Genomic DNA, 26,501 nt, shown 5'->3' with positions numbered 1-26,501 from the left:
GTGACTAGCAGAATTGTACGACAGAAAGTCTGCCAGCCTTTGGAAAGCTCAAAAGATATCTTAATGCAAATAGTCATTTTGTAGTACAGAACTTGAGTATTGCTGGAAATAAAGACATGTTGTGCGACTTTGGAACTCTCTGCCTCAGAAGGTGGTGGAGGCGAGGTCATTGAATATTTTTAAGGTGGAGGTAGATAGATTCTTGTTAGGCAAGGGAATCAAAGGTTATCAGGGGTAGATAGGAGTATGGAATTAGAGATACAAACAGATCAGCCATGATCTTAATGAATGGCAGAACAGGCTCGAGGGGCCGAATGGCCTACTTCTGCTCCTAATTCGTATGTTCATATGTAACTCCTCTATCAATTTTTAGCTCATCCAGTGTCTCAATTACCTCCCCTTTCACAATGACTTGGGCAGCATCTCCTTTTCGGTACAGACAGATGTAAAGCAGTCATTGAGTACCTTAGTCATGCTCTCTGCCTCCATGTATAAATCCCCTTTTTGGTCCCTAATCACCCCCACTCCTCCTTTTACCATCATTTTACTATATATATGCCTAAAGATGACTTTAGGAGTCCCTTTTATGTTAGCTGCCAGTCTTTTCTCATACTCTGCTTCTTTTTTTTACTTTATCTTTGAACTTTCTATATGCAGCCTGGTTCTCAATTGTATTATCCATCTGACATCAGTCACATGCACCCTTTTTCTGCTTCAGCTTACTCTCTCTCTTTCATCATCCAGGGAACTCTGGCGTTGTTTGTCATACCTTTCTTCCTCGTGGGAATGTACCTCAATTGTAACCTAACTATCTCCTTTTTCACAGACTCACACAGTTGTTACAGTGCAGAAGGAGGCCATTCAGCTCATCATGTCTGCACCGGCTCTCCGAAAGAGCAATTCACTTAGTGCCATTCCCCCACCTTCTCCCCGTAACCCTGCACATTCTTCCTTTCCATATAACAATCTATTCCCTTTTGAATAAATGCTTCAATTCCGTTCATTCTCTGTCGCTGGGTCAAAATCCTGGAACTCCCTTCCTTACAGCACTGTGGGTGTACCTACACCCCAAGAACTGCAGCGGTTCAAGAAGGCAGCTCACCACCACCTTCTCAAGGGCAAATAGGGATGGGTGAAAAATGCTGGCCTAGCGAGTGATGCCCACATCCCATGAATGAATACATTAAAAAAAAAGTCATTTGGTAGTACAGAACTTGAGTTTGCTGAAAATAGAGACACGTTGTCAAAGTTTTCCGTCGTGCACTCATCAGGACAACTTGTAAGAATACCAATGTAAGGAAAGCAAGAACTTTTTACTGTATGAGAAGAGAGAGTGCTGACTGGTTGGCAAGTGAACTCTGATTGGTAGAGGCGTTGCCATGGAGAATGCACCAGTTTATGGTGACTGACAGTTGACTGTCAAGCTTTATTTGAAATTTAAACCAGGCAGTTTAACTCTGTTTGGTCAAAGCATTGCCCTGAGGAGTGAACCAGTGCATGGCTGTCACTTATTTTGTTTAGCTGAAATAGGCGCAATGTGTGTACATGTTCTTTCTGTCTGCGAAGAACAGGGCCCTGTGTATTAATATATGTAGCTTCCAGTATGCGCAAATGCGCCAAACTGCGAGCCCTACTGAAGCTTAAATTGGTTGTCAGCGTAATTCTTAGCACACCGGGGATTATTTAATAACTATTGTCCAATTGCGGAATCACGTCTAATGTTGGACACTCTGTTTTGAGTTTTGCAAGCACGGGCTGGTTGGGTATGGCCTGTATCTTGACCATTGCGAACAATGGAAGGGACATGTTGTTTGATACGATCTGCCAGACTTTGGGACATATGGCCTATATAACTAGCATCACACCGGCATTGAAACTCATATATCATGTTACTCTTTTCTGTGATAGGCAGGAAAACTTTTAGCTTGATGGCAGCATCCTGTTAGTGGTGAACACCACACGTGTTGATACTGCATAGTAGCAGCATGAAATGGCTAGCTTCACCTGTTGCTCAAATTTTTGGGATACATTATCCTTCCAGGGTAATTTGAGGTAGACTGGTCACTTTTCAGAGCTGAAAATGACGTCCTTAGGCCCGTTAAGTTTGCACGATATGCAGCGAGAAACAAAGTGATCAGGGTAGCCATTGTCACGCAGGATGTCTTTGATTTGCCCTATTTCAGCAACAAGCTTGCATGGTGAACAAATAGCTCTGGCCCTATTTACGAGGTTGCCGATAAGGCCTTCTAGCGCGTGGAACTGTAAGAATCCCAACGCATGTACTGACCAGAGAAGGTAGGTCTCCACAAGGACTGTGCAGTGGTCGCTTTTACCACTACTGTCATGGACAGATGCATCTGCGGCAGTCAGATTGGTGAGGATGAGGTCAAGCAGGTTTTTCCATCTAGTTGGTTCCCTCACCACCTGCCGCAGACCCAGTCTAGCAGTTATGTCCTTTAGGACTCGGCCAGCTCAGTCAGTAGTGGTGCTACTCTTGGTGATGAAGTCCCCTACCCAGAGTACATTCTGCGCCCTTGCCACCCTCAGTGCTTCCTCCAAGTGCTGTTCAACACGGAGGAGTACTGATTCATCAGCTAAAGGTGGGGGTGGGGACTCCCTCATGACTGTATACCACTGTGCTGCCACCTCTGCTGGCTCTGTCCTGCCGGTGGGACAGGACATACCCAGGGATGGTGATAGTCGTGTCTGGGACACTGTCTGTAAGGAACGATTCTATGAGTATGACTATGTCAGGCTGTTGCTTGACTAGTCTGTGGGACAGCTCTCCCAACTTTGGCACAGGCCCCCAGATGTTAGTAAGGAGGACGGTGCAGGGTCGACAGGGCTGGGTTTGCCATTGGATTGTCACTTCCGGTGCCTAGATCGATGCCAAGTGGTCCGTCCCGTTTCATTTCTTATCGACTTTTTTTTTTAGCGGTTAGGTACAACTGAGTGGCTTGCTAGGCCATTTCAGAGGACATTTTAAGAGTCAACCACATTGCTGTGGGTCTGGAGTCACATGTAGGCCAGACCAGGTAAGGATTTCCTTCCCTAAACGACATTAGTGAACCAGCTAGGTTTTTGCGACAATGGACAATGGCTTCATGGCCATCATTAGACTAGCTTTTTAATTCTAGATTTAAAAAAAAATTGTTTGTTTCCCTAACTATCGAATCCCCTATGACTATTACTATCCCAATCTCCCCACTACCCCCCCCCCCCCACCCATCGCTTTACAGTTGAACCACCTGTGCTGCTGTGGACTTTGCTCTGGCTGCACTCCCAGAGGATCAATCACTCTCACCAGTATTTAGTATTTATCTATATATAGATAAACTATCACCATAACACAAAATATTAAGATAAAGGTCACAAATAGTTTCAAAAATAGACTTGGCAAGTACAGTTTAAAAAAGGTGAAGAGATCCAAACATTTCATCTTGGATTCTGACTTACAGGCTTAAGAAAAGAAAATCTTAAAAATGATCGGTGCTTCTCAGATGAATATACCCATAAGACTGCAAGCTTGTGGGCAAATTCCAAAATAAAAGTTTTCTAAAGAAACAATTAGGCTCCGAATGGCATTTGAGCATGTGTTTAATAAAAGGAACTTTGTGGTCATAAAGGAACACAAATCTACTATAGCAGAATAAAACATTATACATTACATTGCAATACTACCATCCTTATAAAACAGCATATGATCTAATTTTTCATAAGAAATAACACAGAAGATCTGCTGGTGTAGAAATAAAAGTCGTGCATCTAGCGGGTATCTACTGAAAGTGTGCAACACACCTGACTGGTTCAAATATCAGGTTCATAAAACATCAACAATCACAAATAAAAAGGTGGGAGACTCACAAATGAATAAGTAACAAGCTGGTACAAAACTACCCATCAATACCACCGAGGAGGTACAAAAATTACCAATAAGAATCATCAGTTTGAAAAACATCTACGAATAAACCAACTAGCAATGAGAAGGGGCAAGCAAACCAAATCTCAAAATAATTTTGAAAATTACTTGGCCACCGCCTTGCTTTGTAATAACCAGAGGACAAAGTTTTAAAAGGTTTCTATCACAGTAAACACACTGTTATGTTCCTGTTACCGATCATTAACTTATAAAAAGAGAAAGTCGAATTCCCAATTATTACTGAAAGAATTATGCCACAAGACTTCATGTTTCAAACAAAACACTACCGTACAAGAGATAAACCAAGAAAAATACTACTAACTTAACACTGCAATTTGTAAACACACATTTTAAACTTAAAATCTGAACAGAACACAAATATGCAAACTTTAAACTCCAAATCTCAACAGAACACTCGCATTTGACTGTTACTTCCACCCCAAGAATTTTCCCTATACTTTACAGGATCTTGGCAGTTTGTTCACTTCTCCTAGCACCAATCCAAATTTAACCACAGCTCTTAGGAATTCACTTTGATTTCCTTAATTTCTCAGCTATCTTCCAAGGTTTGAGATTTCCTGGGAATTCTCCCTCTAGCCTCAACTAGGCAAATCCTCCAGTTCACCTTCAATACATCACAAATCTGGATTTCCCAGCTTGAGCATAGGCCTGCCTCGAAACTGAAACAAGTCAGTTCCTGATGGCCTCTTTGCACGCGAGTCCAGTTGCTTTCAAAGCCAACTTGCTTATCCAAAAGCCAACTGACTGACTGAAGCCAACAGACACCCCCTGATTCACCCATCTTCATAGCAACATAGTACACGGAGTCCGAGTGTATCAGGCCTGTGTCCTCAGTACCTTGCTCTATGGCAGCGAGGCCTGGACAACGTATGCAAGCCAAGAGCAACGTCTCAATTCATTCCATCTTCGCTGCCTCCGGAGAATACTTGGCATCAGGTGGCAGGACTATATCTCCAACACAGAAGTCCTTGAAGCAGCCAACACCCCCAGCTTATACACACTACTGAGTCAGCAGCGCTTGAGATGGCTTGGCCATGTGAGCCGCATGGAAGATGGCAGGATCCCCAAAGACACATTGTACACCGAGCTTGCCACTGGTATCAGACCCACCGGCCGTCCATGTCTCCGCTATAAAGACGTCTGCAAACGCGACATGAAATCGTGTGACATTGATCACAAGTCGTGGGAGTCAGTTGCCAGCATTCGCCAGAGCTGGCGGGCAGCCATAAAGACAGGGCTAAATTGTGGCGAGTCGAAGAGACTTAGTAGTTGGCAGGAAAAAAGACAGAGGCGCAAGGGGAGAGCCAACTGTGCAACAGCCCCGACAAACAAATTTCTCTGCAGCACCTGTGGAAGAGCCTGTCACTCCAGAATTGGCCTTTATAGCCACTCGAGATAAGGAGGCCCAAAAGAAAGAAAGAACACATGGGATGCCCAGATAGCAATTTCAATTAATTATTTCCAACTCCAAATCTTCTCTTTGATTCCTGATAGCAATATCAATTATTCATGTAGGTAACAATGACAGAACAAATTCTCCTAAACATTCTGGGTCCAACTGCCCAACTAAATGAGGCCACCTGCAGTGTATTTGGCTCTCATCTCTCTAGCTCCGTCTCTGTAAGCACTCAAGGAAAGATTTTTGAAGTTTAAATCTCTTTATTCTGGGAAATCATATGAATAATTTAAACCCTGACATAAGTAGCTGCAGACACACTGTCTCCATCAACAAGTTAAGAGGGATTCCCATTGTGCAGGGTCTTTACACTTCCCAATATGACCTTACCAAATAAACATGGACTACCCTTTGATTTGTAACCACTTTAGGCTTGTTTGCCAGCTTCTCAAGCCATGTGTTTTCATTCCTTTGCATTAAAAAAAATTAACTCCCAAATTAAATGTTACCTCTAGAAAATTAATACAAACCATGAACCAGGTGATCGTAGCAACACAAGAAAATGCATCACATTATTACACCTAACAATGGAGCTCTCTTTCATTTGTCTGAAATTGCTCATGAACGTTTTCATTTAGAGGCTTGGGGAATTGCCCAGGTCCAGGATGAAGTGGTTCACCAGCAGCGTATTCCAAGAAGGCACCATCACCAACGTGCGTGTCACTTTGATCGATTACAATTCCCAGAATGCATTGAAGCTGCATATTTTTCCTTAGTCTATTATTATACTGGACAGTAAAGGAAAACTTTACCAATAGGAAGCTATGAATGGCCAATCTTGCTACTCGTTATACAAAAATGTCACAGCACTTTGAAATCACATCCAGATTCTTTAACTCAATAAACAAAAAATATTTTGGTTCTATTACAGCTTCCTGATTGGAAATCAGATCGCCTCCTTGCTAGTCGTTTTATTGGCATAAAATGTCTCAGAACAATAATCATTATAATTCAATTTGTTTGTGACATCAATCAGGTAGGCCTTTACTCGAGGGCCAGTAGTTTTAATTTAAAAATCCTGTAATTCACTCTATTCCTGTATCCTCAGTTGATCTCAGTTTGTGTGTCAGAAGGTTATGGATTCAGGTCCCACTCCAGATACTTTGCATAAACATTTAGGCTGGCGTGTCAGTGCTGTACAAGAGAGTGCTGCACTGTTGCAAGCGTTGTCTTTCAGGTGAGACATTTAACTGAGGCCCTATCTGCCATCTAAGGTGGATGCAAAAAAAATTCCAAGCCATTATTTTGAAGAGCAGCAGCAGAGTTATCCCTGGTGTCTTGACCAATATTTATTTCTCAATCAATATTACAAAAACTGAGTATCTGGTCATTATCGCATTGCTGTTTATGGGAGCTTGCTCTGCCCAAATTGGCTTCTGTCTTTCCTACATTACAACAGTGAATACACCTCAAAAATATTTCACTGGCTGTAAAGCACTTTGGGATGTCCTGAGGTCATGAAAGGTGTTACATAAATGCAAGTCTTTCTTGCTCTATTCCTAGCGCCTTCTCCCAACCACTGCGCTCCGCTCTCTGTGAACTGACACTGGTTGTTCTCAATTCCTCACCCCCTTGCTGTGCTCTAACCCTGACCCACTCCCTTGTTTCCACTATGCATTTTCGCCTATGTTTTCCTCTCCATAACGTTCCATTTTCCCATCTGGAATGACACCATGTTAAATGTCACAACTGCACTCTATTCTTACAAGCAACCCCAAAAGAGCTCAGCTAATTATTCCATAAAGTTATACCTTGACCAACAGACCATGCTGGAACTAGGCCAGTTTGGTGACCCAAGACAGCTCTCTACAAGAGGCAACTTTCATCCTGTTTATCCAGTTAGAACCCAAAACAAATACAAAGCTTGAAATTCATCTGTTAATGCTATGGTAACCATTTCTTACTAAGGTACTAGACATAATTAAATTTGCTGCCGGCTAAAACTATTGCTGTTCATAAAACTTCATGAAGTGTAAACTATCCCAGGTGGTTATAACCACAACTGTTTTCTTTCTTGTTCAGGTTGTGTTTTCCTGCCAGAACAAGTACTGGTCAAGAGGTAAAAAGTGTAATTCATTCCATTTGCATTTTTAAAACGAAATGAAGGAACGTACTAAATACTTAAAATATTAGCAATGACCAAATTAAAAATGATTGGATAAAAAAATAATTATTTTTGAAAAGAAACAAAAAAAGTGGTGTGACTTTGAATTTAGTTAGATGGATTTCGAATCCTAAAGTTAATTATTTTCTTTCCTTCCTTCATGCTCCAGCCTAAAGGGCAGACAGGAATTTGAAAATTCCATTCTGCAACTGGCTACTAATAGTGCACAAGAGTACCCTGAGGCAATTCTTCAACTTTCTCTTCTTTGCTCAGGTCCAGGGTTCACTACAATAGCACAGCTGAGATCAAGAACACACAAGCATAAATATGGAATTCTTGGGACAACATTAAGCTAGGCAAATAAAAGAAAGAGTGCTTTACACAAGGACTTAACCAAAAAGCTTTGCAACCAACTAAGTGCTTTTGACGTATAGTCACTGTTATCATGTAGGAAATGCAGTAGTCAATTTGCGCAAAGCGAGATCCCACAAACAGCAATGTGATAATGACCAGATAATCTGTTTTTGTGGTGTTGTTCGAGGGATAAATATTAGCTGGGGCACTGGGGTGAACTCAGCTGCTCCTCTTCCAAAATTTGCATAGGATCTTTTATGTCCACTTGAGATGGCAGATAGGGCCTTGGTTTTTAATGTCTCACCCAAAAGACAGCAGCACATTGGTCATGCTCTTAAGAATCGGTCTAGTAAAAAAAAGTTATTTTGTAAAACCTCTTCATGTCTGCAGGAACAATTCTTTCAATTTTGAATGCAATCCCTCGACTTGTTCATGTTACAGAACTTTGAAGAATTATGTCTGAGGAAGTCTGCAGACCCCCACTAAACTCTCAAATAACAGACCCTCATCCCAATATAAATTTACTAAAATAATGGCAAAGAAGTCAGACATTGCAAAAAAGACCATACGGCATAAAAAGAATAAAGCAGGTGTGTCCTACTCATAAGCATTAACTGGTTTTTCCCCTGAAGAAAAGCCAAAGCAGGAAATATTGCCTTTCACGAGGCACTAATCATATGTTTGAATTACAATTCAAAGTTCCTCCAGTCTTATCTTGCCAATATGAATTCACACCACCCTTTAAAGAATATTTTGCCCTGAACTAAAAATATTTCCCCTACATATTGATTTTCTAATCCTATTTTCTAATAGTTTTGCTGGTAGTAACAACAAACATCAGTTATAACCATTTTTCTACCGGTGTACCCATGGATTTGCAATTACAATTGTGCATTCAATTTTCCAGCTTTAATTAATGGTGATGAACACTACTTCTATTTGCCATGTTCTTAAATTTGCCATTTACCTTCCTATCGCTACAGTTGTGTCCGATTGCAGGACTCTTCTGATCAGAAAAGTACTTTCAAAATTTTTCTTTTATTTGTTCATGGGATGTGGGCATCGCTAGTTAGGGCAGCATTTATTGCCCATCCCTAATTGCCCTCGAGAAGGTGGTGATGAGCTGCCTTCTTGAACCGCTGCAGTCCATGTGGGGTAGGTATTCCCACAGTTAGGAAGGGAGTTCCAGGATTTTGACCCAGTGAGAGTGAAGGAACGGCTTGGAATAGGTCCAAGTCAGGATAATCTGTGGAGGGGAACTTGCAAATGGTGGTGTTCCCATGCATCTGCTGCCCTTGTCCTTCGAGGTGGTAGAGGTCACGGGTTTGGAAGATGCTGTCCAAGGAGCCTTGGTGCGTTGCTGCAGTGCATCTTGTAGATGGTACACACTGCTACCACTGTGCGTCGGTGGTGGAGGGAGTGAACGTTTATGGATGGGATGCCTATCAAGTGGGTTGCTTTATCTTGGATGGTGTCGAGCTTCTTGAGTGGTGTTGGAGCTGCGCTCATCCAGGCAAGTGGAGAGTATTCCATCATACTCCTGACTGTGCCTTTAGATGGTGGACAAGCTTTGGGGAGTCAGGAGGTGAGTTACTCACCACAGGATTCCTAGCTCTGTCCTGCTCTTGTAGCTATGGTATTTATATGGCTACTCCAGTTCAATGTCTGGTCAATGGTAACCCCCAGGATGTTGATAGTGGGGGATTCAGCAATGGTAATGCCATTGAATGTCAAGGGGAGATGGTTAGATTGTGTCTTGTTGGAGATGGTCATTGCTTGGCACTTGTGTGGTGCAAATGTTACTTGCCACTTATCAGCCCAAGCCTGGATATTGTCCAGGTCTTGCTGCATTTCCACACGGACAACTTCAATATCGGAGGAGTCGCAAATGGTGCTGAACATTGTGCAGGTCATTGATGAAGCAGCTGAAGATGCTTGGGGCCTACGACACTACTCTGAGAAACTCCTGCAGTGATGTTCTGGGTCTGAGATGATTGACCAACAGCCACAACCATCTTGCTTTGTACCTGGTATGACTCCAAACAGCGGAGAGTTTTCCCCCTGATTCCCATAGACTCCAGTTTTGCTAGGGCACCTTGATGCCATACTCAGTCAAATGCTGACTTGATGTCAAGGGCAGTCACTCTCACCTCACCTCTTGAGTTCAGCTCTTTTGTCCATGTTTGGACCAGGGCTGTAATGAGGTCAGGAGCTGAGTGGCCCTGGCAACACCCAAACTGAGCGTCGCTGAGCAGGTTATTACTAAGCAAGTGCCACTTGATAGCACTGTTGACAACACCTTCCATCACTTTACTGATGATTGAGAGTACACTGATGGGCTGGTAATTGGCTGGGCTAGATTGGTCCTGCTTTTTGTGTACAGGACTTAGCTGGGCAATTTTCCACATTGCCGGATAGATGCCAGTGTCGTAGCTGTACTGGAACAGCTTAGCTAAGGGCGCAGCAAGTTCTGGAGCACAGGTCTTTAGTACTAATGCCGGAATGTGGTCAGGGCCCATAGTCATTGCAGTATCCAGTGACTTCAATCGTTTCTTGATATCATGTGGAGTGAATCGAATTGGCTAAAGACTGGCATCTGTGATGTTGGGGACGTCCGGAGGAGGCCAAGATGGACCATCCAGTCAGCACTTCTGGCTGAAGATTGTTGCAAATGCTTCAGCCTCATCATTTGCACTGATGCGTTGGGCTCTCCTGTCATTGAGGATGGGGCTATTTGTGGAGCCACCTCCTTCAGTTAGTTATTTAATTGTCCGCCATCATTCACGACTGGATGTGGCAGGGCTGCAGAGCTTAGATCTGATTTGTTGTTGTGGATTCGCTTAGCTCTGTCTATTGTATGCTGCTTATGCTGTTTGGCATGCAAGTAGTCCTGGGTTGGAGCTTCACCAGGTTGACACCTCATTTTGAGGTATGTCTGGTGCTGCTCCTGGTATGTCCTCCTCCACTCTTCATTGAACCAGGGCTGTTTCCCTGACTTAATGGTAATGGTAGAGTGGGGATATGCTGGGCCATGAGGTTACAGATTATGGTTGAATACAATTCTGCTGCTGCTGATGGCCCACAGCGCCTCGTGGATGCCCAGCTAGATCTGTTTGAAATCTATCCCATTTAGCACGGTGGTAATGCCACATAACACAATGGAGGGTATCCTCAATGTGAAGAGGGGACTTTGTCTCCAAAAGGACTGTGCGGTGGCCACTCCTACCAATACTGTCATGGACAGATGCACCTGCAGCAGGCAAATTGGTGAGGTCGAGGTCAAATACGTTTTTCCCTTTTGTTGGTTTCCTGACCACCTGCTGCAGACCCAGTCTAGCAGCTATGTTCTTTAGGATTCAGCCAGCTCGGTCAGTAATGGTGCTACTGAGGCACTTTTGGTGATGGCCATTGAAGTCCCCCATTCAAAGTGCATTCTGCACCCTTGCCACCCTCAGCGCTTCCTCCAAGTACTGTTCAACATGTCATCAGCTGAAGAGGGGCGGTAGGTGGCAATCAGCAGAAGGTTTCCTTGCCCATGTTTGACCCGATGCCATGAAACTTCGTGGGGTCCGGAGTCGATGTTGAGAACTCCCAGGGCAATTTCCTCCCTACTGTATTACTACTGTGCCGCCACCTCTGCTGGGTCTGTCCTGCCAATGGGACAGGACATACCCGGGGATGGTGATGGCGGTGTCTGGGACATTGTCTGTAAGATATGATTCCTTAAGTATGACTATGTCAGGCTACTGCTCGAATAGTCTGTGGGACAGCTCTCCCAACTTTGGCACAAGCCCCCAGCTGTTACTAAGGGGGAACTTGCAGGGTCGTCAGGGCTGCGTTTGAGTTGTCGTTTCCGGTGCCTAGGTCAATGCCGGGTGGTCCTCCAGTTTCATTCCTTATCATGCATCAGTCGGCCAGATACTTCTCCTGCTCTTTCCTTCAAATATCTTCATGAGTTTAAAAATCGGTTCAGATGTATGAAAACAAATGAGAGTTCACAAATGTGCCTACCCTAATGAATTTATCACACAGTAATAATAAGAGGATAAAGGGTGGAAGATGGAATGGGGCAGCGCCAGGCTCCAGCAGCAGCCCTCTGGACTTGTTTTGGCTCTGAGGTAATGGGCTCTCCTTTTGTCAATGGCGCCAGCTATGAGGAGGGTCCTGGGCCTGGGTTTTGCCTGATCCCCACCCCCATGAGCTCTAAACTCCACCCTTTCAGCAACCTCGCCATGAATTTACAGTCTCAGCTGTCCCCCAACGGCAGTTACCCCGGCTCTGGCTCAGGTGGTTTGGGTATTTTTGTGTTGATTGGAACCCTGGCAAGGGTCTGGGTCTGGGATGCAGCTTAGGTTCAAACTCCATTGTGGCGTTCTCTCTTTCCGGCTCCAAAGCGCTGCCTCTACCGCCTCCCCTGCTCAGGCTCAGCAGCTGGTGTTGTCTAATTCGACTGCCTTCAAGCCAAAATCCAACACTTCAACAGCTTCCATCTCAATATCTATGTGATTTATGATTTAATTGGGGGGATTGAGGACGCGGAGCTGCAAAACCAGATCTGGCATCATATCAGCAGCAACCCAGGTAAAAACGCATTGTAGCAAATATCAGATCGATACCACACTGAGAAGTGGGGTGTGGGAGAAAGAGAGATGCGAAGGAAGGAGGGGGAGAGGTGCGACGAAGGGGGGAGGCAGGGACGACGGCCGGGGGTTGAGGCACGACGGAGTGGGGTTGAGGCAGGAAGTCCCAGCTAATGGAGCTGCCGGCCAATCAGCGGGCCGGAGGCTCTTAGCCCCAGCAGCGCCACCAGGCATGTTGTGCATTGAGGGCGGTTGGGGCTTTGGGGGCGGCCCTCTGTGGGGCGCAGGATGCGGCCCCCCCCCCCATCTCCTCCAGCCCACAAGACAACCGTCTGGTTTTACCAGGCAGGGTTCTTGGGGCCTTTGCCGTCCGGCTGCTGAGGGTAAAATACCTGCGGCAACGAAAGGAGGCCCTTATGTGGCAGTTAACTAGCCACTTAAAAGCTTTGATTGGCCTGGGGCGAGCCGGCTGTTTCTCGCTGCCGCCGCCCTACGTGAAGTTGCAGCTGGGGTGGGAGGGGGGTCGGGAACAGCACCCATCCCCCACCGCCTCCCACTCAATTTTATGTCCCCTCCTCCGCCACCAGCCCGCTCCTTGGGGGCCCATAACATTCCAGAGTAAAGAACTCTGATCTGTTAGAGATTAAATAAGCCACTAATGAGGTTTATAAACCAATGGTCAATCTATATTGGCTTATGTATGGAAAAAAATAGCAACTCCTGATTTTTTATACCCAATCTCGAGTTTGTCGTTTGATTTATGAGATGGCGGCTTTGGCATGGCTGACTTTATCAGCGGCTGAGAAGTGATATTTAGTCAGAACACCAGTTTTAATTTGGCAATCTCTGTAATGGTTATTGTTACAAATTTGGGTTTGCAGTAGATATCTACTTGGGTTCAGTGATACCACACTTCAAAAGTGATTTTTGAGTGTCTTACATTTGTAGGAGTTGATTCACTGCCTCATTATATCTACCTGTATGACAGCCATGGGTGTAACAATAACACCACCAGATACTTGTGTCTTTCACCATGTATTTCTTTAATCGCTCTGAGTCACACAAACACATGATGAAACAAGGCCCGACATGATTTGACAGTAAGGTGAACATCAAGCCTTGCCTCGATTATAAGCTAAACTGACTCAAGTTGGCAATCCCAAGTCAATTGACAGTAACATTTCTTCTTGCAGACCACAGGTGTACATACCCAAGCCTGACTCGAGATAAAGCTGTTTTCGTTTCTGTTTGGCTCAGACTTAGACTACCCTAGGGTCTTAGAGAAAAACTGACATACAGACAGAGACACAGAAAAACAGAGACACGCACATAGCGAGAGAGGAGGGTACTGTTTCTTCAGCTCTGTGGCCCAAGGATTGACTCATCCAGCTACCAAATTTTACTGCTTTGCATTATAACCTCCTTCCAACTGGTGTGGGTGTTCACACCAGTGAATGGGTGGTTTGTTTAGCTAACGCCCCTACATTGAAAGGAAACGATTCTTGTATTAATGGTGTAAACTGCCATGGAATGTGCTCAACAATTCCCTATTATTGTAAATTTGCAATCTGTGAAAATACACAATTTAATGGCTCTACTTTCTACTAGTGTACCTGATTGTCCTAATCAATACACTAAATGGTTTATATCTTGGAGTTAGTTGTTCTTAAAACTGAACCGAACCTAATATCAGTAACATAAATGAAATCTTATTGACGAAGTAGGTCAAATTCCAGTATGTTACAGTGCTATAACAATGCAAGGCATTATTGCTGTTGATCAGCACAAAAATTTGAACTGAAGTTAAAAACAGGGAACATTACCCATTCTGGACTGTTTCTTCCATACACAGAAACACTAAAACCTTATTTTTACAAGATCTTCAAATTCAAATGCTGTAATATAATTAAGGCAGTGTCAGTCTTTGCTGATGAAGAGACCCACCCACCTAGAAGCTCTCAGCCTTCCTAAAGAGGCCAGCATAGCTGTCTCTGCCATACTATTTGGTATGAACCTTCCACTGACATCATTGAAGGTCCCTGACCAGAAAATTAATTCTGCTGGTGCCTTTTCAACAATTCTGCAGGCTCTTTCCTTTTGTCACCAGTGCTTCCCTATAATATAAACGAGTTCAATCCCTGAGGACCAGCAGCCTGGATATAATATTGTAAATACAATATTTTGATGTGAAAATAAAATTAAACATGATTTTGTTTTACCTTCCACCATGAACATAGGTACTTTCCCACCTCCATGTGCCAGCATCTCTCTGCGGTAGCGCTCTCCCACAGGCCTAAAGAGAAAAAAATAATGTTACACCACCTGCACCCTTACCTTGCTCAGTAGCTATTTCGGTTTCAATGCCGCTACTCCTCCAAGAGATAATGTCACTGGTATTACTGGGCTATTACAATATCCTTGACATGGCTGAGTGCCACAAAGTCAAAAATATTTTTGGTTGATCTATAATATTTAAACACGTTTTTCCCTTAAAGACATTATCAGTAACTATTCTATGTAAAATGAGGTTCAAGGAACTTGCAGCATAGAGTCGAAGTAATTATGGCACAGAAGGAGGCCATTCAGCCCATTGTTTAATTCTGGCCTGCAAAAAGTGGCAGCTAGACTTCAAACTTACTTTGTATGTGTTCATTAATCGTCAGAGTAAAAAAACTTACAAAAAGACCACTATGTATGCTTTATTGTACGCTGAGAGTGAAGTTTAGTCATCAGGCCAAGACTAGCATTTCAATCAAATTTGAAGTTTCTTGCTGTTGCAGTAATTTTTGTTGCTTGGTCAAACAAATGGCTCATTTTCTAGTTCAGCACTCATAATCTAAGTAAAACATAATCTGCTTACACATCAACATTATCCATCCCAATGACCATTTTAATAACCTCAATTATAGTTTTTCTTAATTTTTATCCTTTAATGGAGACAGTTCAGTTCATAAAATCATGCAGCACAGGAGGCCATTCAGCCCTCGTGTGTGACATCTCTTTGAAACAGTGTACAACTGGTCCCCCTCCCTTGCTCTTTGCCCATACCCTGCAATTTTCTTCTTTTCGAGTATATATCTCATTCTCTTTTAAAAGTTATTACTGAATCTGTTTGCACCACCTTTTCCGGCAGTGCATTCCAGATCATAACAATCTGGTGCATAAAAAGAATTCTCCTCATCCCTGCATTTTTTGCCAATTATCTTTAATCTGCATCCCCAGTTACCAAGTCCTGAGAGACCTTCTTCATAATGCAGAACACAAAGTCCCATTTCTTTGCGATTGATGACAATTAAATTCCATTATCTCGTATTTTAACCTGTTAAGTGGGTCCTTCATGAAACATTGCTTCCAAACCATGGAGGCGACAGCTCTCGACATGAGGTAGGAATAATATTTGGCACCATATCCAACAAGGTGGCTAAAGCGCAGCTGCCATGCCTAAAAAGAAAACAAAACTGTAAGTCTTTGCACTCCTCCCCAGAATTTGGAAATATATATGCAGACGAGTGAAATTAACCAATAAATTATACTTCAGGCTAAACCTTTTGCCTCAAATCTAAACAAACAATCATAACTTGAAGAACTGGAATAACTTCAAGTCTGCATATGGGTGTTCTATTCCAGAACACGGCTGGTGAAGGATTGTACTGGAGTCAATCTTTACTCAGTCTTAAATTTATTTAGTGTGAAACATTACAAGCAAATACCTCCTAACTCAACTGCACCACAGTGTCAATAAGTGTCTCTCTATATGTGCTCAAGTGAGACCCCAATTAATGCCTTCCACCTGCATACAATTAAACACAATTGTTATGCAACTTAAGTGAGTGTTTCCCTTAGCAGGTAGGAGAAATGAAAAAACGTGAAATGCATAAAAATGTAAATACATACTGTGGACAGTTCTGCTCGATGCAGTACAAGAAGGATAGTGTAGCTATTGAAATGATACAGAAACAGCACTACTGGAATGATTTGTGAGGATGGAGGTATTGGGATTATGAAGAGCTATTATTTAAATTACTCTCAGTAAAAAAAGAGAAGGGTGAGAGGTGATATGATTGTTGTTTTCAGGATTCTCAAGGGAATAGGTAATGTAGACCATGACAAGTTATTTCACTTTATCCAGCACAGTAGAACCAGAGCACATGGCCTGTGCTTAAAGTGGGGGTAAATTCAAAACTAATCTGTGAAAATAATATTTTTGTGAGCAAATGGTCAATCCATGGAATAGGCTCCTAGGGAGATGGCAGAAGCAGGTAGTACTGATTCACTCAAATGCAAATTATGTAAATTTATTTCAGAAAATAATGCTTTGGGATACAGCATATGAGCTATTTGAGACATGACATATGGTAAGTATAGCATGCTTGGGAGGAACAGATGATTTTGAACCAAGCCTTTCCACCACTGGGGCTTTCTTCATCTGTTGTAGTCTATTTGATAGCTAATGATTAGTCAGCAACTCCATTATCATTGAATCATATGACAATCAGGATGGTAGAAGGCAAACTGGAACAATCATATTTCATCTAGCAATTCCTGTGCTCCTAAGCAAAGAGCACTTGTCAATAAAAATTCTCTCTTCTCTCTTAGATAATAGACAATATTCTCTTTTAACACTCAAATAGTAATGCCTACTTTAATGATTATCACTAATACTGCTGGTATAATACTAAACAAGAATGAAACACTACTTCAGATGAAAATGTTCAGTGTAAAATACTCCATTTCCATGTAGTCATCACTCAAAAAAAGGCTCTGCTATGATAAGACTCAATTTTGAAAATTCACTCTGCAGATCCAAAATGATTCAATTCAGGTTCAAAGCTCAGCATAAATTTGCTGAGTTAGCAGCATGGGTGTGACTGACATTCTGTCTGATTGTTGACATTGACAAGAGCACAGAGTTTACCTCAAAATGTGATAATACCTAACTATTCCGATCATTTATATGATAATTCGAGGGGGTGGCATCCTCCTATAAAAATGGGCGGCACAGTGGTTAGCACCGCAGCCTCACAGCTCCAGTGACCCGGGTTCAATTCTGGGTACTGCCTGTGTGGAGTTTGAAAGTTCTCCCTGTGTTTGCGTTGGTTTTCTCCGGGTGCTCCGGTTTCCTCCCACATGCCAAAGACTTGCATGTTGATAGGTAAGTTGGCCATTAGCAATTGCCCCTAGTGTAGGTAGGTGGTAGGAAAATATAGGGACAGGTGGGGATGTGGTAGGAATATGGGATTAGTGTAGCATTAGTATAAATGGGTGGTTGATGGTCGGCACAGACACGGTGGGCCGAAGGTACTGTTTCAGTGCTGTATCTCTAAACTAAACTAAAAGCCCTTATAGCTTTAACTGTATAATAGTACATAAAGTAACACACGATCTAACCTTTTTCAACAAAATGATATACAAGTGAAAGAATTCTTTTATAATGTCATCACAAGATACCTGTGCTCTTGATAAGATGGCTAAAACAAGGTGGCGTCAATTCACAACACTCCTAAGAGGGAGGGTGAGCTTAGGATGCCAAGAAATGCCTTGTTTAACACACCAGCCTCAGAAATGCTGAGATGATGCTTGGACTGGCAGGCCAGGCATCACAGAAAGTAGAATGAAAAAAAATTGCATTTATATAGAACCTTTCATGTCCTCAGGACATCCCAGATTGCTTTACAACAAATTAATCACTTTTAAAACACTGTCACTGTTGTTTTGTCAGCAATACTGCAGTTCGTTAACTGCAGCTCGTTGTTTGGATTTCTTCAACAAATATGGGGAGGCAACATTTTGGCTTGGTCGAGATATAAAGCAGAAAACAATCAATCAAATATACACCATGTACAGATGGTGTTTTGCCCCTCATACTACAACTGAAAGCTACAATGTTAGCAAAATACCACTACAAGTTGTTAACTGCATCACCAAAAATCACTTCCACATTCTAGGATTGGTGGAAATGTGCCATCTATAAATTGTGTTCCACAAAGTCGTTAAGTAATTGTGTGGGTGACTGATGGAGTAAAAATTATTACATTTAGTCCTTTTTTAAAAAGAAAGCATCAATCTTGCTTGATTATCTTGTCTGTAGAAATTCCAAAATTTCCAGATACACACAGTTTTGTCTTTGTAGCCAACATAATTGTTGCTCCTAATAATAACTGAACATGACCATAACAAGACATAATAAGTAGTAGTCTTGTGAACTGCTTAGCCAACCACACAGTAAAAGACAGATCACATACATAGCTACAATTTAATGGGAAAAAATGCCTAAGGTTTAGCACTTTACATTTCAGCACAGCATGACCTTACAATGCAATATCTGATCACTGAGAAACTCAGTCATAGCATCAATAGATGCAGCAAATTGAGTGTTAGTTGGTTAAATTCACCCACTGGCATGAATTTGCATAAAGGTTTAAACAAGATGACTTTAGCATGGCATGAATCTATATTTAAGTTGCCAATTTGTACCTTATTTGTTACAAAATCATTCTAAGTGTTAATAAAAACTTATGAAAGAAACATATTTAAATAAGAATGCTTCAATTTCCTGAGTGGACAACTGAATGGCATGTTGATGAACTGAGCAATAATAGTGAGATGTTTGTTTCGTGACGGAGTCCTCATGTGCAGACTATGTTCTATGCAGTTAACCTGTTGAATGGGCTGTTAGGTGCTATGATTTTGGATTCAAAGCTTGTGTTTTTTTCTGAGACACAGTCATTCACTGCAAATGAAACTGAAAGCTCCAGAGAATCCTGGAAGGATAAGGCTGGCCCAAACCAGTTTAAAACAGTTTTCTAATCAGAGACATGTGATTGGAGCTCAGGTTTCAGTTTAAAAGAACTCTCTGCAGCGGGTGGAAGAAAAAACAGCCAGCTGTTCTTTTAAAGAGACAATCCAGGAGCTGCAGGTCATTGTGCTTCCAGACATGTTGCTTGGTTTTAAAAAAGACTGGCTGCAAGCAGAGGAGCCAGAGGGCTGACCATCAGTGAATATGGCTTACGGCAGCTATCCTGAGCAACTTAAAGAGTTATCGAGAGGCAACAAGCCCAAACCACTAAAGGGAAGACTGAATCACACACTATCGAAGGGACATCATTACTTCCGTATCTGCATCCTGAAGGAGAGGACTTGGAAAACTGAAGAAGTTCCTGATTCTGACACACTTTGTGACTGTTCAGCAACCTCTTGCTGATAGGACTGCTGAAAGCTGGCGGACAGCCATAAAGGCGGGGCTAAAGTGTGGTGAATCGAAGAGACTTAGCAGTTGGCAGGAAAAAAGACAGAGGCGCAAGGGAAGAGCCAACTGTGTAACAGCCCCGACAACCAGTCGGCTCTCTCCTTGTGCTTCTGTCTTTTTTCCTGCCAACAGCTAAGTCTCTTCAACTCGCCACACTTTAGCCCTGCCTTTATGGCAGCCCGCCAGCTCTGGCGATCACTGGCAACTGACTCCCATGACTTGTGATCAATGTCACAGGACTTCATGTCACGTTTGCAGACGTCTTTAAAACGGAGCCATGGACAGCCAGTGGGTCTGATACCAGTGACGAGCTCGCTGTACAATATGTCCTTGGGGATCCTGCCATCTTCCATGCGGCTCACATGGCCAAGCCATCTCAAGCGCCGCTGGCTTAGTAGGGTGTATATGCTGGGAATGTTGGCCACCTCGAGGACTTCTGCGTTGGAGATATGGTCCTGCCACCTGATGCCAAGGATTCTCTGGAGGCAGCGAAGATGGAATGAATTCAGACGTCGCTCTTGGCTGACATACATTGTCCAGGCCTCGCTGCCGTAGAGCAAGGTACTGAGGACACAGGCTTGATACACCTGGACTTTTGTGTTCCGTGTCAGTGTGCCATTTTCCCACATTCTCTTGGCCAGTCTGGACATAGCAGCGGATGCCTTTCCCATGCGCTTGTTGATTTCTGCATCGAGAGACAGGTTACTGGTGATAGTTGAGCCTAGGTAGGAGAACTCTTGAACCACTTCCAGAGCGTGGTCGCCGATATTGATGGATGGAGCATTTCTGACGTCCTGTCCCATGATGTTAGTTCTCTTCAGGCTGATGGTTAGGCCAAATTCGTTGCAGGTAGCCATAATTTTGTCGATGAGTCTCTGCAGACACTCTTCTGTGTGGGATGTTAATGCAGCATCGTCAGCAAAGAGGAGTTCCCTGATGAGGACTTTCCGTACTTTGGTTTTCACTCTTAGACGGGCAAGGTTGACACAATATTGTAAGAAAGTTCAAGATGCCATCATAATTACACGAAAACCATGATCTAAACTATGAACTAACAAGTCAAGTACAATAAATAAAAACAAGAAATGCTGGAACCACTCAGCAGGTCTGGCAGCATCTGTGGAAAGAGAAGCAGAGTTAACGTTTCGGGTCAGTGACCCTTCTTCGGAACTGACAAATATTAGAAAAGTCACAGGTTATAAGCAAGTGAGGTGGGGGTGGGGCAAGAGATAACAAAGGAGGTCTAGATTGGACCAGGCCACATAGCTGACCAAAAGGTCACAGAGCAAAGGCAAACAATATGTTAATGGTGTGTTGAAAGACAAAGCATTAGTACAGATTAGGTGTAAATACACTGAATATTAAACAGCAGCAAGTGCAAACCTGAAAAAAAAAGTAGGTAAGCAAACTGAACAAACTACGATGAAATGAAATAAATGCAAAAAAACGATTGTAAAAAATGTAAAAAAGGATGTAAAAAAAAAGGAAGAAAAAATAACTAAAAATGAAAGTAAAATGGGGGGCTGTCACGCTCTGAAATTATTGAACTCAATGTTCAGTCCGGCAGACTGTAGTGTGCCTAATCGGTAGATGAGATGCTGTTCCTCGAGCTTGCGTTGATGTTCACGTTGAAGTCAAGTACAATATTTAGCTAAGTTAATAAATTAATTATGCAGTTCTAGAAATGAAAGTTGTGCCAAAATTTACTAAATATTGTGGTTATCACTTGAATATGGGTTTTGTGGAAATAATAAAATTTGGAAATAATTCCCAGTTAATAACCAATGATATATTGGATGATGTTTTAGAATTGTCAAATGCTATCACCGTCACATGGTTAAATTTCTCCAGCATTAGATCCGAAACTAATTTCAGAATTCATTAAAACTCATCAGAAGGTTGTTTTACACTATTTGGACACCAAGTATAATTCCAATGCAGTATGAAGCAGTTTTTAAAAAGTACTCAAATGCTTTAATGTAGAGTTATTTTTAATGTTATGAGAAAACAGGTGTTCACAACCTAATCCTTAAAGACATCTTATTGGCCAGAATGCAGAGCTCTGTACATAAAAGCTCATAGAGCTCTCTTCCGGTAGGCAGAGTGCTATCAATATTAAAGGAAATTGCTGCCAGTGCTTCACATTCTGCAGTTAGTCTCAAAACTAGAAGAAAAGAACTTGCATTTATACAGCACCTTTCACGTCCTGAGGATTTCCCAAAGCACTTTACAGCTAATGAAATGCTATTGAAGTTAGTCCCTGCTATGTATGAAATTCGGCAGCCAATTTTCAATCAAAAAGCCCCAACAACAGCAATGAGACAAAGACCAAGTAATCAGTTTTAGTGATGATGGCTGAGGAATACATTTTAGCTAGGACACTGGAAGAACTACCATGTTCTTCTTCAAATAATGCCATGGAATCTTTTAAGTATACCTTGGAGAGAAGGAGGAGTTGCAGTTTAATGTCACATCTGAAAGATGCCACCTTTGACAGTGCAGCACTCCCTTAGTACTGTAGTCAAATGCCAGCCTTGATTATATTCTCAAGTCTCTGGAATGGGGTTTGAACCTGTAACCTTCCTATCAGAAACAACAGTGTTGATATTAACTCCCCACAACAGGCAAGAGGGGGTACGATTAAAAATTAAAAACGAGAACCCACCATGTATGTACCCGACTCCATTTTTGAGGCAGCGACTGGTGTGGCATCCGAATCTCTCACCTTAGAGAAATGGCGAGATGGTGGAATAGTGGTAATGTCATTGAACTAGTAATCCGGAGACCCAGGATAATGTCCTGGGGACATGTGTTCAAATCCCACCATGGCAGCTTGTGGAATTTAAATTTAACTAATGAAACACAATTAATTAAAATTAATTAATAAAAATCAGGAGTGGAAGGCTAGTGCCATGAATCATGCCATGTATCGACTGCCATAAAAACCCATCTACTTCACTAATGTCCTTCAGGGAAGGAAATGTGTCATCCTTACCTGGTCTGGCCTTATGGGACTCCAGACCAGCAATGTGGTTGACTCTTAACTGCCATCTGAAATGGCCTAGCAAGCCACTCAGTTGTCAAGGGCAATTAGGGATGGGCAACAAATGCTGGCCTTGCCAGTGATGCTCACATCCCATGAAACAAAAATAAAAAAGTGGCACACTTTGTTAACATATTTAAATCAGGCTCCCTCAGCACAATTGGGAGCCTGATTTACATTTAATAGTTGCTGGCTGGGTTTCCCAGGGTTCTGGTAACCCATTTGTAAAAGGGAGGCAGAAGCTGCCAGCTCAAGAAGGGCCTTTTACAGCATTCCTAAACAGGAAAAAGCAGAGTGGTAATGTGACTGGACCAGTAATCCAGAGGCCTGGACGAACGCGACAGAGACACGAGTTCAAATCTCACTACAGCAGCTGGAAGAATTTAAATTCTATTAATTAATGAATCTGGAATGAAAAATAGCTTGTCTCAGTAATGATGATCATGAAACTACCGGATTGTTGTAAAAACTCAGCTGGTTTACTAATGCCCTTCAGAGAAGGAAATCTGTCATCCTTACCTGGTCTGGTCTACATGTAACTCCAGACCCACAGCTATGTGGTTGACAGTTAACTGCCCTCTGAAATGGCCAAGATACTCAGTAATATCAAACTGCTACAGAAAAGTCGAAGAAGAATAAAATCAAACAGACAATCTGGCATCTACCTAGGGACCGGAAATGACAAAGGCATGTCATGCCTAGTCAACTCGGCAAAGTTCTTCTCACTAAGATCTGGGGACAGCATTTGAAGAGCTGTCTCACAGACTAGTTAAGCAAAATATTCACACTCTCCGAATCATAACTTACAGCCAATGTCCCAGATTCCTCCATCACCATTCCTGGGTATGTCCTGTCCGAGCAGCAGGACAGACCAACCAGAGGTACAGTCAGGAGTGCGTAGCCCTGGGAGTCCTCAAGATTGACTTTGGAGCCCATTAAGTCTCATGGCATTGGGTTTAACACGGACAAGGAAATCTCCTGCTGATTCGCACGCATCGCCCTCCTTCAACTGATGAATCAATACTCCTCCATGTTGAACACCACTTGGAAGAAGCACTGAGGGTGGTAGCAAGGGCATAGAATGTACTCTGGATGGGGAACTTCAATGTCCATCAAGAGTGGCTTGGAAGCACCATTACTGACCAAGCTGGCCAAGTCCTGAAGGAAATACTACCAAATTGCACCTGGGGAAGGTGGTGAGAGAACCAAAAGCAGGGAAAAAAACTACTTGCCCTCGTCCTCCCAATTTATTTTCTCTCGAAAATATACTTTATTCATAAAAATCTGTAAAAAAAATAATTACAAAACAGTTCAAAACAGCATCAAGTTGACATTCCAGGAAGTGCAAAGGAAATCAGTTTTCTTCAATACAGGAGTGATCTGCCTCACAACCCTTCCATTCCATTTTACATGCCATCTACATTTTACAGCAGAACTATATTTAGTGCATATAGCCTGAGGGGTTTTCCATGGTTCCAGCCCCTCAGTTCACTATGGCGGGAGGACCTGACACAGTGGTCTTTCCCCATTGAGCCCTTGCAGCGGCTGCCCCAAGCTTTAGTGCGTCCCTCAGCACGTAGTCCTGGACCTTGGAATGTGCCAGTCTGCAACACTCAGTCGTGGACAACTGTTTGCGCTAGAAGACTAGCAAGTTTCGCTCGGTGTGCGTCCCTGCGAAAAGCCCGTAGAGCACAGACTCCTGTGTTAGAGCTGCTCGGATGAACCTCGACAAAAATCACTGCATCGCTTTCCACACCTGCTTTGCAAAGGCACATTCCAGTAGGAGGTGGGCAACAGCCTCTTCCCCACCACAGCCACCTCGAGGGCAGCATGCGGAGGTGGTGAGATTCCAGGTGTGCAGGAAGGATCCGACAGGGAGGGCCCTTCTCACCACCAGCCAAGCTACGTCTTGGCGATTGTTTGAAAGTTCTGGTGATGAGGCATTCTGCCAAGTGACTTTGCAACGGCAGCGTGAAGAGTGGCTCCACTGTAAGGATTGACAGCGGCACCTGGTTTCCCCTCTCCTTGTACACCTTCAGGAACCTGATGCATCCCACCACATTCTTGAACTTCACATCGAAATATCCGCTGCTGGGGAAGTCCTGCAGGCAGAAGATGTCTGCAGCTTGGAATCCACAGCAATCAATAAGGATTTTCTTACTGGAGAAGGTACGGTCAACCGGTGCACCTCCTTCATTATCCTTCACCACTACCCGAATGGTGTTACGCACTCCCTGGCCTGAAGCTCTAGAATACAGTCATTCTACTCAAAACTTACTTGGAACAGGATCAAAGGCCACTGATCATGGTCTCTCCCCTGTATTTATCCACAACAGTATTGGTAGGAGTGACCACCGCACAGTCCTTGTGGAGACAAAGTTCCTTCTTTACACAGAGGAAACCTTCCATTGTGTTGTGTGGTACTACCACTGTGCTAATTGGGATAGATTCAGAACAGCTCAAAACTGGGCATTCATGAGGCTCTGTGGACTATCAGCAGCAGAAAAATTGTATTCAACCACATTCTATAACCTCATGGCCTGGCATATTCCTCACTCTACCATTACCGTCAAGCAAGGGGACCAACCCTGGTTCAATGAGGAGTGCAGGAGAGCATGCCAGCAGCAGTACCAGGCATACCTAAAGAGGAGATGCCAACCTGGTGAAGCTACAACACAGGACTACATGCATGCTAAACAGTGAAAGCAGCATGCTACAGGCAGAACTAAGTGATCACACAACCAACAGATCAGATCAAAGCTCTGCAGTCCTGCCACATCCAGTCATGAATGGTGGTTGTCAATTAAACAACCAACGGGAGAAGCAGGCTCCACAAACATCCCCAACCCCAAAGATGGGGGAGCCCAGCATGTCAGTGCAAAAGAAAAGTCTGAAGCATTTGCAACAATTTTCAGCCAGAAGTGTGGAGTTGATGATCCATAATGGCCTCCTCCTGAGGTCCCCAGCATCATAGATGCCAGTCGCCGGCAATTCAAGTCACTCCACCCAATATCAAAAAACGGCTGAAGGCACTAACATCAAAGGCAATGGGCCCTGACAATATCCCAGTTGTACTACTGAAGACTTGTACTGCAGAACAAGCCGTGTGCCAAGTCAAGCTGTTCCAGTACAGCTTCAACGGTGGCATCTACATCACAATGTGGAAAATTGCCCAGGGATGTCCTGTCCTCTAAAAGCAGGACAACACCAATTTGACCAATTAATGTCTCATCAGTCCACTCTCAATCAGCAGCAGAGTGAAGAAAGATGTCCTCAACAGTGTTATCAAGTGGCACTTACTCAGTAATAACCTGCTCACCAATGCTCAATTTGCATTCCTCTAAGGGCACTCGGCTCCAGACCTCATTACAGCCTGGGTACGAACACGGAAAAAAAGAGCTGAATTCCAGAGGTGAGGTGAGAGTAACTGTCCTTCACATCAAGGCAGCATTTGATCGACTATGGCATCAAGGAGCCCTCGCAAAATTGAAGTCAGTTAGGAGAAAAACTTACCACTAGCTGAAGTTATACCTAGCACATAGGATGTTGAAGACCAATCATCTCAGCCCAGGCATCGCCTCAGGGTAGTGTCCTACACCCAACCATCTGCAGCTGCTTTCCTCCATCATAAGGTGTGTGTGTGTATATATATATATATATATATATATATATATATATAATATATATATATGTATGGCTGGGAAAGCAGTTATAGTTCGATGTCAAAATTAACAATCCATTCAAAGGCTTCAAGTGATGCAGTGTGAATGGTTGTGAT

The 26,501-nt window shown here is 43.1% G+C and overlaps 1 protein-coding gene across 1 annotated transcript in view; it reads right to left on the bottom strand.

Annotated features, from left to right (window-relative positions):
• The window catches only part of LOC137371293 (mitochondrial intermediate peptidase-like), a 252,397-nt gene that overhangs the window by 22,938 nt on the left and 202,958 nt on the right, over positions 1 to 26,501 (bottom strand). The window contains exons 18-19 of the mRNA XM_068033632.1: positions 15,754 to 15,875; positions 14,654 to 14,727 (exon numbers count right to left, since the gene is read on the bottom strand). Of these exons, the coding sequence (XP_067889733.1) occupies positions 14,654 to 14,727; positions 15,754 to 15,875 (196 nt within the window). The remainder of the gene's footprint in view (positions 1 to 14,653; positions 14,728 to 15,753; positions 15,876 to 26,501) is intronic.

Source organism: Heterodontus francisci, chromosome 6, assembly GCF_036365525.1.
Source record: "Heterodontus francisci isolate sHetFra1 chromosome 6, sHetFra1.hap1, whole genome shotgun sequence".
NCBI classification, from domain to species: domain Eukaryota; kingdom Metazoa; phylum Chordata; class Chondrichthyes; order Heterodontiformes; family Heterodontidae; genus Heterodontus; species Heterodontus francisci.
This window is presented reverse-complemented; position numbering and strand designations above follow the sequence as displayed.